Source organism: Telmatherina bonti, assembly GCF_933228915.1.
Source record: "Telmatherina bonti genome assembly, chromosome: 3".
Classification (NCBI taxonomy): domain Eukaryota; kingdom Metazoa; phylum Chordata; class Actinopteri; order Atheriniformes; family Telmatherinidae; genus Telmatherina; species Telmatherina bonti.
Genome location: NC_136621.1, coordinates 41,759,036 through 41,776,326, shown reverse-complemented (window position 1 = coordinate 41,776,326; position 17,291 = coordinate 41,759,036). Strand labels below are relative to the sequence as shown.

Here is a 17,291-nt window from a genome sequence, read left to right as displayed (position 1 = left end):
TTCAACTCAAAACTTTTCAACCAGCAGACGGCGTTCTGATTGGACGATCCGTCCCCCGTCTCACCGCTCGCTGCGTATCTACGAGCTGCAGACGTTCCTGGTTTACCAGGCGTCTGCGCGGCGAGACGGCGAGACGCCATCAGGTCCAGCATGAACATCTCACCTTTTGAGGAGTCCTCTGGAAGCATGGAGGGAAACAGACGGAGGGTTAGAAGCAGGTCTGACTCGGGTCCCGAAGCGTTCGGGGACCTGCCGGCAGGACTCGGGTCCCGAAGCGTTCGGGGACCTGCCGGCAGGACTCGGGTCCCGAAGCGTTCGGGGACCTGCCGGCAGGACTCGGGTCCCGAAGCGTTCGGGGACCTGCCGGCAGGACTCGGGTCCCGAAGCGTCCGGGGACCTGCCGGCAGGACTCGGGTCCCGAAGCGTTCGGGGACCTGCCGGCAGGACTCGGGTCCCGAAGCGTCCGGGGACCTGCCGGCAGGACTCGGGTCCCGAAGCGTCCGGGGACCTGCCGGCAGGACTCGGGTCCCGAAGCGTTCGGGGACCTGCCGGCAGGACTCGGGTCCCGAAGCGTTCGGGGACCTGCCGGCAGGACTCGGGTCCCGAAGCGTTCGGGGACCTGCCGGCAGGACTCGGGTCCCGAAGCGTCCGGGGACCTGCCGGCAGGACTCGGGTCCCGAAGCGTCCGGGGACCTGCCGGCAGGACTCGGGTCCCGAAGCGTTCGGGGACCTGCCGGTAGGACTCGGGTCCCGAAGCGTTCGGGGACCTGCCGGCAGGACTCGGGTCCCGAAGCGTCCGGGGACCTGCCGGCAGGACTCGGGTCCCGAAGCGTTCGGGGACCTGCCGGCAGGACTCGGGTCCCGAAGCGTCCGGGGACCTGCCGGCAGGACTCGGGTCCCGAAGCGTTCGGGGACCTGCCGGCAGGACTCGGGTCCCGAAGCGTCCGGGGACCTGCCGGCAGGACTCGGGTCCCGAAGCGTTCGGGGACCTGCCGGCAGGACTCGGGTCCCGAAGCGTTCGGGGACCTGCCGGCAGGACTCGGGTCCCGAAGCGTTCGGGGACCTGCCGGCAGGACTCGGGTCCCGAAGCGTTCGGGGACCTGCCGGCAGGACTCGGGTCCCGAAGCGTTCGGGGACCTGCCGGCAGGACTCGGGTCCCGAAGCGTTCGGGGACCTGCCGGCAGGACTCGGGTCCCGAAGCGTCCGGGGACCTGCCGGCAGGACTCGGGTCCCGAAGCGTTCGGGGACCTGCCGGCAGGACTCGGGTCCCGAAGCGTTCGGGGACCTGAGTGACGCGGTCTGGGACCGGCCCCCCCCGGAGCCGGTCGGATCGGGTCCAACCTGCTGACAGACTCACCTGTTCCCACAGCGTCTCCGCCACCTTGTCGATGGCGCCTCCAACTTCTCGGAACTCTCCGGAGTATTTGACGTAAGCCCAGACGCAGAGCGATGCGAGCGCGACTCCCATCACCAGGTTACACAGCACGGCCACGGAGCGGACGCCCAGGAAGCCGGTGACCAGCGACGCCACGTACATGACGAACATGACGGCGAACAGCGTGGCGGGCGTCCGCGCGGCGTAGAAGATGTTCTTGCCGTCGTTGTGCTTGCTGAAGTTTGCGTAGGCTTCTTCCAGCTCCGCCTCCAGCTGCTCCTGGTAGCGCCGGCAGAAATCCTCGCCGCCCATCTTCTTGACGCCGCGGAAATGTCGCACAGAGGACTGCCGCAGCTCGCCGTGGCGCCGCTGCAGCTCTGCCGGAGAAATATAGGGTTTGTCTCCTCCACAGATCTGAGACCAGGATACAGAAGACGGCGTGAAAAGGCGTTCAGGAGCAGTGGCCCCGCCCACCAGACTCCGCCTCACCTGCTCCATGCTGCGGCTGTACACGTCTTTGGCTCCCGCCACGGCCGCCAGGTTATTGGCTTCAGCTGTTGCCTAGGTAACAAGGAGAACGCGCTTTCAGTGACGGCTCGTATTTCTCCATCATGTGAGAGCAATTCGACCCCCCGACTGGGGGGCGCGGTGGTCTGAGCTGGGGGGCCAACTGGCCTCCAGACCAACAGCTGGGTTCTCCCACAAACGCCACAGATACACGCCCCCAGCCCCCCCTCCATCAGATACACGCCCCCAGCCCCCCCTCCATCAGATACACGCCCCCAGCCCCCCCTCCATCAGATACACGCCCCCAGCCCCCCCTCCATCAGATACACGCCCCCAGCCCCCCCTCCATCAGATACACGCCCCCAGCCCCCCCCCCCCCCCCCCCCCCCCCGTCAGATACCCCCCCCCTCCACCAGATCGGCGGCGTATGACGGGATGAGGAATGCAAGCAGGCAGGATGAGGTCGAACCTCTGAATGAAGCCGATTTGCCGTGTCGGCGGGTGAACCTGAAGGGGGCGGGACTGACCTGCAGCATGGACTTGGGGTGAGGAAGTTCCTCTCCCTGGTAGATCTTCATGTAGGCCTGGAAGCAGGACAGAGGTGAGGACAAGCGGCTCTCCGTCGGCAGACAGCAGCGACGCTGCGGCGGGAAACTCACCTTGAAGTAGTGCAGCAGGTCCCTGCAGGTGATCTTAACTCCTCCGATCTCCTTCTCCACCAGCTTCTCTGGAGACAGCAGAGCCGGGATGAGCTTCACCAGCTGCTTCTGGAACTCCTCGTCAATATCTGAAAGCAGAGAGGAGCTGGTGTAGTCGTAAGGCGGGTCACGGCGTACAACACGGACCAGGAGGCGGGGCCTGATGGAGCCGGTTCTGAAGCAGAACCTGACGGTTCTTCATCTCACACCTGCTGCCAGGTAAAAATCCGTCCATATCCTGATCAGTCCTATTGATCGTTTCTGAGTGAGAATTCTGCCCATCCTGATGAGGCCTGTGGGTGGACTGCCATCTTCCTCCTACTCCTCCTCAGTTTTACAGCTTCAGTTACACCCTGCTGCCACCGGGGGGCAGCATCACAACCGTCTGAGCTGCTTTCCGCTTCCTGGCTTTATTCCAGCCAAAGAGGATCATTATTTTCCTGCTTTTCTCATCACTTGTTGATCTTTGGCTGCTCCTGATTGGACGTTACCGTCAGTTTAAGCTCTCTGATTGGTGGAAAGTCTGACAGGAAGTGTCTTCATCATCATGTCCAGGTGAAAATAGAGGTCTCTTAGCAACATGGTGGTGATGGTGATGAAGATGTGATAAATAATGGTGGATTTACCATCTAGAGTCTCTGAATAAACACTACATGTTGTGTCTGGATTGTAAAGAAACGCTGGAAAACCTCCGTAGACAAGCTGGAGGGTCACATGTCCAGCTGGAGGGTCACATGACCAGCTGGTGGGTCACATGACCGTCCCAGTTACACACTGCTGGTCCTAAGATGCTGATGTTGGCATCTAGCGGCAAGGGCACATTATCCGATGGGCATTATGGTCACACCCACCAGGGGCCCATGCCCACCAGGGGCCCACACCCACCAGGGGCCCATGTCCACCAGGGGCCCACACCCACCAAGGGCCCATGCCCACCAGGGGCCTACAGGGGCGCATGCCCACCAGGGGCCCACGCCCACCAGGGGCCTACAGGGGCCCACGCCCACCAGGGGCCCACGCCCACCAGGGGCCTACAGGGGCGCGCGCCCACCAGGGGCCTACAGGGGCGCGCGCCCACCAGGGGCCCACGCCCACCAGGGGCCTACAGGGGCGCACGCCCACCTTGGGCCCACGCCCACCAGGGGCCTACAGGGGCCCACGCCCACAAGGGGCATACAGGGGCGCACGCCCACCTTGGGCCCACGCCCACCAGGGGCCCACGCCCACCATATTTAATGCATGTAATGCATGTTTAATCCATTAATTAATTGGAGCAGAACATGGCAGACTTCCTCGCCGAGCGTTTACCTTTGAGCCGGCCGTCGAACTGGGGGCTGGTGGCCACCTTCAGGCCAGGATGGGGGAGCAGGAAGCAGCTGATGTTAGAGAAGCAGGAGTGAATGTGCTGGCGGACATTTTGCAGCTCCTCGTGTTGGTTCTGTTTCACCTGAAGGTCATAAAACGCCGTAGATCCATTACCGTCAGGCAGAAAAGTCACATTTCCCCTTTAAACCAAGCGGGTTGGCGGGTTCCCACCTGCAGCCGTTTCTCCAGGAAGCTGCGTCCTCCTTCCAGACCGTACGGATGCTCGTACGGGTAGCTCCAGTCCCGGATGAGAAACATCAGCGACTGAAAGGAGACGGCAGTTTAACCGGATTCACCTTTTCATCAGCGTGTATGAAGATAAACGCACGGCGACCGACCTGGAAAGGCTTCTCGTAGACCTCCTCCATGGCGAGCCGTCCATACTCGGTGAAGAGCTGAGGAGAGAAAGCAGCCTGTTAGCTTCAGCAGCAGCAGACCTGAAGCAGCCTCTGCCTGAACACACAGAACAGAACCAGAACTTCTGGATCTGGAATGAAATTAAATATGGATGAAGTCTCGCTGGTAACAGGCGGATGTTTACGGGGAAAAGCACCGTTAGATTTCTGCTAACTTAGCGATGTTCCTGCAGGCGCGTCTCTCTGCATTCCTTCCGTGTCCTCGTCAGAACTTTGATTTCATTTCCTTACATCGCTACAAATCTCACATTTCACTAAATTTCCTCCATTTCTGCTCTGCATCCTCTTCAGCTCATCAACATGGTTTCTGTTGCCATGGATACAGCGGGGGTCGGAGATACCCTTCGTGGTTTCTGTCGGAACTATGTTTGGTGCTCCGCTACGTGTTAGCATCTCATGCTCTGCCTCGTGTTAGCATCTCATGCTCTGCCTCGTGTTAGCATCTCATGCTCTGCCTCGTGTTAGCATCTCATGCTCTGCCTCGTGTTAGCATCTCATGCTCTGCCTCGTGTTAGCATCTCATGCTCTGCCTCGTGTTAGCATCTCATGCTCTGCCTCGTGTTAGCATCTCATGCTCTGCCTCGTGTTAGCATCTCATGCTCTGCCTCGTGTTAGCATCTCATGCTCTGCCTCGTGTTAGCATCTCATGCTCTGCCACGTGTTAGCATCTCATGCTCTGCCTCGTGTTAGCATCTCATGCTCTGCCACGTGTTAGCATCTCATGCTCTGCCACGTGTTAGCATCTCATGCTCTGCCTCGTGTTAGCATCTCATGCTCTGCCACGTGTTAGCATCTCATGCTCTGCTACGTGTTAGCATCTCATGCTCTGCCTCGTGTTAGCATCTCATGCTCTGCTACGTGTTAGCATCTCATGCTCTGCTACGTGTTAGCATCTCATGCTCTGCCTCGTGTTAGCATCTCATGCTCTGCCTCGTGTTAGCATCTCATGCTCTGCCACGTGTTAGCATCTCATGCTCTGCCACGTGTTAGCATCTCATGCTCTGCTACGTGTTAGCATCTCATGCTCTGCTACGTGTTAGCATCTCATGCTCTGCTACGTGTTAGCATCTCATGCTCTGCCTCGTGTTAGCATCTCATGCTCTGCCTCGTGTTAGCATCTCATGCTCTGCCTCGTGTTAGCATCTCATGCTCTGCTACGTGTTAGCATCTCATGCTCTGCTACGTGTTAGCATCTCATGCTCTGCTACGTGTTAGCATCTCATGCTCTGCTACGTGTTAGCATCTCATGCTCTGCTACGTGTTAGCATCTCATGCTCTGCTACGTGTTAGCATCTCATGCTCTGCTACGTGTTAGCATCTCATGCTCTGCCACGTGTTAGCATCTCATGCTCTGCCACGTGTTAGCATCTCATGCTCTGCTACGTGTTAGCATCTCATGCTCTGCTACGTGTTAGCATCTCATGCTCTGCTACGTGTTAGCATCTCATGCTCTGCCACGTGTTAGCATCTCATGCTCTGCCACGTGTTAGCATCTCATGCTCTGCCTCGTGTTAGCATCTCATGCTCTGCCTCGTGTTAGCATCTCATGCTCTGCTACGTGTTAACGGGCTCTGGTGAAGCAGAGCTTAACAATTAAAACAATTTTCAGACCTGGAGGTGCTGGAGGTCGTCCTCCTGGACGTTCTGGGACAGGTTGTAGACCTGAAACAAAGCAAAGCATCAACCAAACCCGTGTAAACCCATTAAAACTCTGTTTCCGCCTCATTTCGGCGACATGCTGACAAAACCTCTTGCTGGCCTGACGGGTCCAGCTGACTGGTTTCTCAGGATGCCACAGGCCATTAAAACCAGTTTATAAACATCGTCATGATCTACAGGTGTGCTCTCATCCTGAAAGTAAGCTGGTCCTACATCTCACCTGCACAGAGCTGGTCATGGTGCTCAGAGCAAACAGGGTGGCACAATCTTTGATGGTGGACTGGCTGTCGAACGCTCCCTGGGTGTCCATCAACAAGACGGCGACCTGCGGTTTCAGACGGAAACACATCAGTCCAACACGCCTCCTGCGTTGGTACGTCTGCAGCGAGCGCAGAACCCACCCTGCTGCCGTCGGCCTTCTCCACCACAAACACCTCGCTCCAGGCCAGGATGCCTGTGGTCTCCCGCTCGCAGCCGCCCCGCCAGGAGAAGCCGGTCAGGGGCTCGTCCTCGCCGCCAACCCACGCAGCTGCCGACTGGAACACGGTACGCCAGGTCACCACAACATCCGTGTTACTTACAGGTGTAAGGAGAGAAAATCTACCACCAAGACACAGTTTGCACACGTATGTAGACGCACGCATGTAGACACGCACACGCATGTAGACACACACACATGTAGACACACACACACATGTAGACACACCCCTTCGCCGTCAAGCACAAACGTCCGCTGCCATAAAATGCTTCAGTCTTTCCTCATGTCTGCCGCGAGCTCTGACCGCCGCCGTCCCAAGTTCTAATCCATCCGTCCGTCCATCCATCCATCCATCCATCCGTCCGTCCGTCCATCTGTCCATCCATCCGTCCATCCATCCGTCCATCCATCCGTCCATCCATCCGTCCATCCGTCCGTCCGTCCATCTGTCCATCCATCCGTCCATCCATCCGTCCATCCATCCGTCCATCCGTCCATCCATCCGTCCATCCATCCCCGTCCGTCCGTCCATCCGTCCGTCCATCCGTCCATCCATCCGTCCGTCCATCCATCCGTCCGTCCATCATCCGTCCGTCCATCATCCGTCCGTCCATCATCCGTCCGTCCATCATCCGTCCATCCGTCCGTCCGTCCGTCCAGCAAGTTTCCAGATTTAAAGAAGGCGGCACGACCACCTGACGTTTTTCTGTAACTTCTGTTGGCATCTTCTTTCATCTGGAGATGCCGACTCTATTGGCAACGTGACGATGCTGTGATGGCGTCCCTACCGCCCACCGCTCAGAGCTCCAAGAAACACCCTGAACGCACCGCCAGCCAATCAGAAAGACTGGCGGTGACGCCGAAACGTCGCGGGAAGTAAAGAGCGACTGCAGAGTTCTGGACTTCAACCAGACCTTCCAGTAGCGCTTCACCACGTTCCAGCTGGGAAACTGGAAACCAGCAAGAAGCTACTGGGAGGAAAACATGAAGACTGGACTGAATTTAGGAGTTTTATGGACCCTGCAGGAAGTCTGAATGTCCTGACTCGGCTTGGCGACATGAGACGGCGAGCTGCGGACGGCGAGCTGCGGACGGCACTGTGCTGCTGTATGGACCAAACAAACGCTCGGTTTTCTGCAAGCAATTGCTGCACGACTCTGGATAAAATGAGAATCAGGATTTTTTTCCAATATAAATATTTATTGCACGTTTTCCCGGCACATCGACTTCTCAACAGCTGAACATAAAAACAGTAAATGTCTCTCTTGTCTTCTCTTACACACACAACCTTTACTTACGTCTCCAATAACTCCAGTAAAAGTCGCCAGCATCTGCGTCACGTGGTGTAAGGATCCGCCGTTTGTTGGGGGAGAAAGAGGGAGCGCTTGTTTTCATGCAGGTGATGTCCCAGTTCAAAATACGGGACATTTGTGGGGTTTTTTTTTAAAACTGTCATCATTTGAGAATGAGATCGTATGAAGGATGAATCAAGATCGCGATTTTTTATCAATTAACTGTGCATCAGAAACACTTCCAGTTCGACCCGCCTGAACCCCCAGTGCGAACCGGAAGGACGAACCGGACCGGACCAGACCAGCAGAGGTGAAATGTTTCCTGCAGGGATAAATGATCGACAGACTCGTCAGGAGGAACCATGGCTGCTAGCTTACCTGCTTGTACATGTAGCGCAGCATGAAGTCCAGCAGGAAGCTGCGCCTCCTGCAGGCGGAAGGAGTGCTCCTCCTCGTCCGCCACCACGACCTGCACCGGCCGGGCCACATCCTCCTCTTCGTCCAGCAGATCATCATCCTCCTCCTCTTCGTATCCCAGCCGGGATGAACCCACGTCCGACCCGTGACCTCCTGCAGGGAAAGCTGTGTTTAAAACCTGGAGTTCCTCCGCAGGAGGATGTGGATGAAACATGTTAACAGCAGCCTTCCACACGCGTGTAGCTGAACACGTCACTCTGCACACGGAGACATTTAACATGTCAGGAGGACAGCGGGGAGGAGGAAAGACGGCGTCCTCATGGTTCCCCGTTGCAGCGTTTACAGAGCTACATGCTACCTGATGACCACATAGTTTACACGCCACCGGAGCAGCTCCGTCCCACCAGCAGCATCCAGCGGGCTCCGTTTGGCTGGGAGGGAATAAATCCCCACTTTCCTCTAGTTTCAGTCAGGAAGACCGAAGCTGGGTTCACCAGCGTGTTCAGACTGCTGGAGGGGGAGGAGGGGAGCCGGGAGAAGAAGCTACGACATCTAAGAAATGAACAACTCCATTTGGGTCGGAACGTTTGGATTGGTCAGAGTTTTTACAGATTTACAGTAAACTGAGGGGTCTAACTATATTTCTTATTGATCATGATGACAGAATGTATAGACTACTATCAGGACGAGGAACCACTTCACCCAGAGGAACATGTCTCTCAGCAACAAGTCGGCACATGAAGCACCGCAGACTGAGCTGACGGCAGCTTCTACAGGCGGACATCAGGGCGAAGCGACCGTCGCTGGAGGCCAACAGCGAGCACGAGGTCGGCTTGTTCCCTCTCAGCCGTCTGTAAGTTCACGTAGACGAGGACCAACCCTGTGGCGGGTCAACGCCACGGACATCAAACCGTCCAGAGTACCGATGGGTAGAGACCAGAGACAGAAGAGAGGGAGTGACGACATCATGTGACGCACTCAGATCAGCTGATCAGGCTGAGCAGCCAGACTGTGGCGACAGAAGCAGGTCACGTGCACGCTCAGCATGCGGCGATGAACCGTCAGCGAGCTACTGACCAGGCTGTTACCATGACAACAGATCCAGTTTTCCAGACTGGGCTGCACTCGTCCCGCCTGAGGAAAAGTAGTTCCCCACAGTCCAGATCAGCTGATGGGAAGAGTCACATGATCCATTTCCCATCATCCATGCAGCAAACAGCTCAAAGACCCGTTTAACTCCACCGGGGCGGTCATGTGACCCTCCAGCTGGTCATGTGACCCTCCAAATAATGATCCTCTATGGCTGGAATAAAGCCAAGAAGACGTTTGGGATGCAGCTGAGGTGGAGGTGCTGCAGTGAGGACAGCAGGTAGATAGTAGCAGGAAGACGTGTGGAAACAGTGTGTGTGTGTGTGTGTGTGTTTCAGATGAGAAAAGGTCACTGCTGATCTATGTGTGTTATTTCTACAAACTGCTGCTATATCTGTTCATACATTCATATTTCATCATTTCAGCCTCAGAATCTGACAGCGGAAACATCATGTTACCGTGGAAACGCCACGTCTGACCAGCAGTCGGACTCTGCGTTCTGGTGGCGAGGAACCTCTGACCCGGAACAAACTGCAGCAGAAAGGAGACGAAAAGTTATCGTCCAATATCACTAATGAACGTAGATCTTAAAATAATCAGTAAAGTGCTTGCTACAAGACTAGAAAAAATAACTCCACTTATCATACATCCTGATCAAACAGGATTTATCAAGGGACGACATTCCACCACTAATACGCACAGACTAATAAATCTAATTGATTATGCCACCATACATAACCTGGAAACTACAATAATCTCTCTAGATGCTGAAAAAGCATTTGACAGGGTGAACTGGAAATTCTTATTTGCAACATTAAGAAAATTCGGGTTTGGCTCATCGTTTATCGACTGGATAAAGATACTGTATAGCAATCCAAATGCATGCGTCAGGACAAATGATCAAACTTCTCACAGCTTCAGATTGCAGAGAGGCACCAGACAAGGCTGTCCACTCTCCCCCTCACTTTTTGCAATCTTTATTGAACCCTTAGCAGCTAGCATTAGACAAAACAAAGACATTAAAGGCATTAACTGTAGAAATATGGAGCATAAGACCAGTCTTTATGCTGATGATGTTTTACTTTTCCTTCAAAATTCACAATCATCCATCTGTCAGACAATCCCACTCATCAATAAATTCTCATCAATTTCTGAATATTCCATTAATTGGTCTAAAACCACCGTTCTACCCATCAACTGTTCCTTCCATAATACTCCTGACACTGCTTTACAGTCAGGAGATATTAGATACTTGGGAATAAACATCTCACCCAGACTGTCAGACCTTATAAAGCTAAATTATGTCCCTCTACTAAAAACAATTGAGGACGATCTCACACGGTGGAAATCTTTACCCATATCACTAATGGGAAGAGTTGCAACTATAAAAATGATGATTCTACCTAAAATCAATTATCTGTTTTCAATGATCCCCATTAAACCTCCCTCCACCTGGTTTAAATCACTGGACTCTAATGTTACTAGATTTCTCTGGAAAGACAAACCACCACGGATTAGTCTAAAAACACTCCAGAAGACTAAAGATAGCGGTGGCTTAGACTTGCCTAATTTCCAAAATTACTTTATAAGCAATAGACTACAATACATCTCTAAATGGCTTAAACCTAGCTATCTAGATGAACCATGGCTTAATATAGAAGAAGCTATGTGTGAGGATATGGCAATTTCAGACCTGCCATTTATCAGCACAGCTGTCAAACGCCAAAAATGCTTTAAAAGCATTAATATCAGCTCCTCACTAATGGCCTGGTGGGAATTTCTTAAACTAACCAAATCCTTGCTTATTCCATGCAAACTTACACCTATTTGGAACAATCCCGACATCCAGCAAAACCGGAAAATGATAAACTTCCCTCAGTGGAAGAATAAAGGAATAAAACAGTTAGAACATTTAATAGAAAATGGGAACTTTCTCCCTTTTGATACAATTACTTCACGATATGAAATCAGCAGCACAAAATTCTTAGAATACCACCAACTTAACTCTATTATAGGTAAGAAATACACCCCTGATCAATTAAACTTGCAGCTACCTATCAGGGCTGCAGAATTCTTAAATCTCAATGCCCCGAAACTGTTATCCAAAATATATAGATTACTATCAAAGCTAGACGATTCCATATGTCTCCCAACTTCTAAATGGGAAGCAGACTTATCCAGTAACTTTGACCAAAATGAATGGTCACAAATCTGTTCAAATACATTTACAATGACTAAGAATTCAAACATGCAACTAATACAATTTAAAATTCTGCATAGAACTCATTATACAGGACACAGGATGTTCAGGATGGGTCTGTCACAATCAAACATCTGTCCACACTGCACTGGCAACACGACTGACAGCTACTACCATGCTTTGTGGTCTTGCCCACCTGTCCAGGAATTCTGGTTTCAGGTATGTAAAGATCTGTCAAATTGCTTCAAATGTAACATCCCTACAAACCCCAAACTGGGCCTACTGGGTCACTTGGGTGAAATTAACATAGAATTTAATTCTGCAAACTTAATCCTCACCAGTTTATGTATCGCAAAGAAAACTATCCTTCTAAACTGGAAAAGCAAACAAAGTCTGTGTATCCAGCAGTTCAGAAATCTCTTATTAGATCACATCAGTGTCGAGATGATGTCTGCCTCCTCAAGAGATCAGTCGGCTGAACTTTATTCCCTCTGGTCCCCTGTGATCAGCTCCATCACTTAGTATGGGGGGAGAATGTGACCTTATTGCGCTCGGGGTTGGTGGCCGGTTGGGGTTCTCTGGGGGCTGTGGGTCTGTGGTGGGCTCCTGGGGGGGGATTTTGACTGCTCCATTGCTGGAGTGGCTAGGTTTCTAGCCCTACTGTGGACCTGGATGGGCCAGCGGCTGGAGTTGCCGCGCAGCGGCGGGGCGGGGTCGCTGGCGGGGGATGGGTTGGCGGGCGTGACTCCGTAACGGGCGCCTGTGCCGCCGTGGGGTGGGCTGGGCGGGGTCCCGGGCTCCGGTGCCCGGGGTTGTCCCCTGTCTCTTGGGGGTGGGGGGTCGGCTTGTGCCGGGGGGGGGCTGGGCTGACCTGGACCTGCCGCTGCGGCGGCGGGCAGGTACGTGCTCTGGTGCCTGGTTGCGACCCTGGGACTTGTTGAGTGGGGGGTGTTTGATAGTGTGGATGGGATGTGAGTGTGTATGGAGGGATGTGTGTAGGGGGTGTGCGTTGAGGACTGGTGGCGGTACATAGGTATGTGGATGTGTGTGGGTGGGGAAGTGTGATGATGCGTGTGTGGGGGGGGTGTCGTGGTGTCTGTGGGGGGGGTAGTGCTGTGTGTGTAGGGGAGTGGGGTGATGCGTGTATGTGGGGAGTGGCGGTGGTGCATGTATACGGGTGTGTGTGTGGGGGGGGGGGGGAGGAGGGGGGAGGGGGGGCGTGCTGTCTGTGTGTGTGTGTGGGGGGGGGGGCAGGGGTGTATGTATGGGGGAGTGGGTGGTGCATGTATACGGGTGTGTGTATGGGGGGGGAGGAGGGGGGAGGGGGGGCGTGCTGTCTGTGTGTGTGTGGGGGGGGCAGGGGTGTATGTATGGGGGAGTGGGTGGTGCATGTGTGTGGTAGGTTGGTGGATAAGTGTAGATATGATGGATGGGGGGGGGGGAGATTTGGATGTGACGTGGGGGTCAGGAGGATGGTTTTAAGGGTCGGCTGAACGGGTGGCTGGGTGGACCTGAATGTGTCCGGAAGTGTGTGTGTGTGTGGCTGTAGGTGTGTGCTGAGACAGTGTGAGGTGCCGATGTGTGGACAAGGGGGGACTTCATGTCCCCAGGTGGGGGTGTCCTCTGTGAGTGAGGGGGCGGTGGACAATCGGTCTGGGATTCCCCTTCTGCCGCCCCGCCTCCTCTTTGTCCTCGTGCCCCCCTTCTGCATGTGGTGGGTTGGTCCCCTCTTGGGTCAGTGATGACTCTCTGGTTAGAGTCGCCGAAGGCTCTGGTTACGGGGATGGCTGTCCCCGGCTTGTCCTGGTCCTTGGGGGGCCCTGGGAGTAGGGGGCATGCCTAGTGCTGCTGGCAGCTCACTTTCCTCCAGACTTAAATCCCTCGACCCCTCTTCCTCCCCGCCCCCCATCACACACAGGCAGGGTATTGGGAGGTGTGCACGTGGCGCTGGGCGGTGAGAAAGGCCATCAAGGTGGTCTTGATCGCTGCACCCAGCCTCGGCTCACCTCCCAGTTTTAATTACACTTAGACACCAAACACCAAAACACTGACGACTCACATGATTAGGGGGGGGGTGTGCGGTGTATGGTGGGCGGGGCTGCTTAGGTGGTCCCTCTCCCAACACCGCGTGGCAATTCCCTCAGTTTTAATTGCAACTAATACATACTTCACAATCAGTCATAAGCGGGGGGGAGGCAGGGACGATAGGGTCTTCTCATGCCCCTGCTCTCGGGGCTTTACTGGGGGGGGGTACGGGTGGGGGAAGAGTGCCGTCCATTAGGCCTAAGTCTGGGCTGGCCTGGCTGTAGGAGGGTTGTCGCCGGCCCTGGGGGGGTGCTGGGTCGGCTGCATCTGTGGGGTGGTGGGGGGGACGCTGGGAGTGGTGGGCGGTAATTATGGGGGCCCTGATCGGGGCCATCCTGTCCTCTGCCCCCTCTGAGGTATCTCACATGGGACATGATGGAGGGGTGAGGTGAGGATGTGTGGGAGTGGGTGTATGGGGTTACAGATGGATGGTGGGATGGCTGGGGGGGGGATTAGGGTTAGGGATATAGGTGGGTAGGGGATAGGGATGTGTGAGGATGAGTAGATGTGTGTGTGGAGGGGTATGTTGGCGCGTGGGTTGTATTGGGGTGTGCCTGTGTTGGAGGAGTGAGGGTATGTGTGTGTGTGTGTGTGTGTGTGTAGGGGGGGGTGTATATGCGGAATGGGATGTGTGAGTGAGGGTGAAGTTTGGAGGGGGGCTATGGGTGGTGGAGGGGTGTTTGGTGGGGCATGTGTGGTTGGGTAGAAGTAGAGGGATGGGGTGGCGGGGTGTGAGCGTGTGTGTGTGTGGGGGGGGGGGGTGAGCGTGTGTGGGGGCGGGGGCGATTGGGGTTTGTGTGACTTGGTATGGGTGAGTGAGTAGAGGTGGGGTGGGGTTGTATATGTGATGGATGATGTGCATGGATTGCAGAGGGTTGTGTGGATGGGGGTTGAGAGGGGAGTGCGTGTTTGGGGGGGGGGGGGGGTATGCATGTATATGTGTGAGGGGAGTGCGTGTTGGGGGGGGGGGGCGGGGTATGCATGTATATGTGTGTGTGGTTTGGTGGTGGGGGGGTGGTGTCCTGTACCCGGGGGCGCAGCTGGTGCGCTGGGGTGCGACCTGGCTGCCGCTGGGTGGCGGTCTGGGGATCCTGGTCCTCCGTCGGTGTGGGCTGTGCCCTCTGCCTGCGGGGGCGGGGGGCTGCTCACGGGCTCTTGGGGCCCTGGGGCCTGCGCTCTGTCTGCCCTAGGTGGCCGGTGCCCGGCGGGATCGGCCCTTGCCGGCCTGGGCCTGCTGGGGCCTGTTCCCCCTGACTGCGGGGGACTCTGGTTGGGCACCTCCTTCGCCACCTCCTGGGCAGATGCATGGCTGGCTCTGGAGTGGGGGGGTTGGGATCTGTACCTGGGGGTGACTGTCGGTTACCCGGGTCTCTGGGTTCTCCTGGCCTTCCTCTAGCCCTAGGCGGGCGGGGTCACATTGGCATGATCACTCTTCTCTAAACACGTTCCACTCTAAATGTTCTGCATGAATGTTCTGCATGTATCACAGTCACTGAGTCATCCAGCAAGTTTATTCACTAACAGCAGGTACCTCTCTTTCTGTCTTTTTGACTTAACTTGCTAGTTTCTGGTCCTCCTGATTGTCAACGGTTTTGTTCTCCACGAATCTAGAGTTGGCTTGTGTGGGTGTATATATTTATGTGTGTGGGTGGGTATGTGTGTGTACTTATGTGTATGTGTATGTGTATGTATGTATGTGTATGGATATGTATATATGTATGCATATGTGTGAGTGTATGTGTATGTATGTGAGTATGTATATGTGTATATATGTATATATATATATATATATATATATATATATATGTGTGTGTATGTATGTGTATATGTATGTATGTATATCTATCTTTATGTATGCATGTATGTGTACATGTGTGTGTATGCATGTGTATGTATGTGTATATGTATGTATGTATGTATATATGTATATATATAATGTATGTGCGAGTGTATATACATATATATGTAGGTGGGTATGTATGTGCATATACATGTATGCATTGATCTCTTTCTTTTGTTTTTTTTTTTGTTGTTTTTTTTATGTTCTCTTTTCTGTTCTCTTTCTGCCCCTTTCCTGTCCTTTCCGGTCGGGTCCAGTAGCATAAACTCTGTAATACAAGCTTTTATCCAGAACAAATTGAAAAATAAAATAAGAATCAAGAAATACAAGGGGATCATTACATCTACAAAAGTTCCCCTTGGCAAAATAAATTTGCTCAGCAGAACACAGCATCCAGAACATCAGTCTGCTTGCTTAAATGCTGGACAAGACAAAAAAAAAAAAAAAGAAAGGAGACGAAACTCTCGCAGCTCTGAACGAGTCGTCGGGTCTGAAGCTGGTCCCACAGGGACCAGTTCTCCCAGTTAGAAGCACCTGCTGGGATGATGGTCACCACTCCACAGAAACCACCATCACCAGTTAGAACTCGGTCCTGTTGAGCACTGGGACCAGTAGAGAGGAGTGTGGGTACGTCCACTCTGCCTCCACGCCGCCCAGTTCCCGTCTGCATCAGCTGGGATCAAACGGCTGCTCTACAGGACCCTCCACGTCCTCGTTGCCTCCCGCGGTCCTGCAGACGGCGAGGACGCCCCGGGTCCGGTCCGGTAGCACCAACCCGATGGAGACCTGTCAGACCTGGACCAAACCAACTGGTTTCATCAGGACACTGCTCAGCAGGACCAGGTCCACATCTGGACCGCCAGGACTTCCCAGCAGAACCCTGACCCGTGCCGGGTCCAGTTCCTGGAACCAGAACCGGATCCACTCTCCAGGTTTCTCCATGGAACCTTCCAGCAGACCCCCCCATCGCTGCAAACCCTCACCAGGTCCACCCGGGTCCAGTTTCCTGGAACCAGAACCAGGTCCACACTCAACTGGAACCTTCCAGAAGATCAACATGTTAAACCAGAACCACCTGCCAGGTTCCTGAAGGCTGAAGTCACACCCACAGGTGTTCATGACGTCATCTGTCGCGTGAGGCCAGCACCGCACGCGACCAGCTGACGGTGAAGAAGCATTTTAACCGCAGTTTTTACGTCAATTTACAATGTTTTGCAGCAGTGTGCAGCGAGGGGTAGGGGAGGGGTGTCTGGAAGCGGCTCTGAGGCGGCACCGCACGCGCAGCGGGACTCCGGTACCGCACGCGCAGTGGGACTCCGGCACCCCCGTTTCGGTTCGGTCCCTGATCCGGGTCCAGGTACCGACTGTGTATCCCTCCGCGGCGGCAGGACGGTGATGCGGCTCGGTTCATCGTCTCCAGAAGGGACGTAAATACGCTACCATGGCAACCAGATCTGCATCACCGCGAAAAGCAGGAATATTTCTTACCTTGTGAGAAAATTATGTTTTTATGGCGCCGCTGCTTCAACCTGCTCTCCTCCGCCGCCATCTTTCCTGACCTGCTCTGACGTCACGCAGCGCGGGCTTAAAGCGCCACCGAAGCCCCGCCCCTTCTGGCTAGCTTCACCTAGCATGTAGCATCTATTCCTCCTGTTTTACCGATATTTTCATGATATTTAAAAAGGGATTTTTTTTACACATTTTTACTGATAAAGAGGTTATATTTTATTCTACTGGTGGTTTGTTTTTCAGTATTTATTCCAATTAGCACCAAATCTGATCTGCAGGAGCCAATATTATCAATTTATTCTGAATAACTGGACTTCGTCCTTTTATATTATAGTTCATAACTGACTCAAATAATAAGACT

The 17,291-nt window shown here is 54.2% G+C and overlaps 1 protein-coding gene across 1 annotated transcript in view; it reads right to left on the bottom strand.

The window, feature by feature from the left end:
- The window catches only part of LOC306774285 (uncharacterized protein), a gene marked incomplete at its 3' end in the record, with an annotated part of 19,031 nt that extends 2,057 nt beyond the window's left edge, over positions 1 to 16,974 (bottom strand). The window contains 14 exon segments of the mRNA XM_079264285.1: positions 65 to 178; positions 226 to 1,789; positions 1,865 to 1,936; positions 2,410 to 2,466; positions 2,542 to 2,669; positions 3,889 to 4,027; positions 4,117 to 4,209; positions 4,284 to 4,340; positions 5,973 to 6,023; positions 6,241 to 6,345; positions 6,422 to 6,556; positions 8,169 to 8,214; positions 8,216 to 8,360; positions 16,910 to 16,974. Of these exon segments, the coding sequence (XP_079120411.1) occupies positions 65 to 178; positions 226 to 1,789; positions 1,865 to 1,936; positions 2,410 to 2,466; positions 2,542 to 2,669; positions 3,889 to 4,027; positions 4,117 to 4,209; positions 4,284 to 4,340; positions 5,973 to 6,023; positions 6,241 to 6,345; positions 6,422 to 6,556; positions 8,169 to 8,214; positions 8,216 to 8,360; positions 16,910 to 16,970 (2,767 nt within the window). The 5' untranslated portion in view covers positions 16,971 to 16,974.
- Between the last annotated feature and the right edge of the window lie 317 nt (positions 16,975 to 17,291).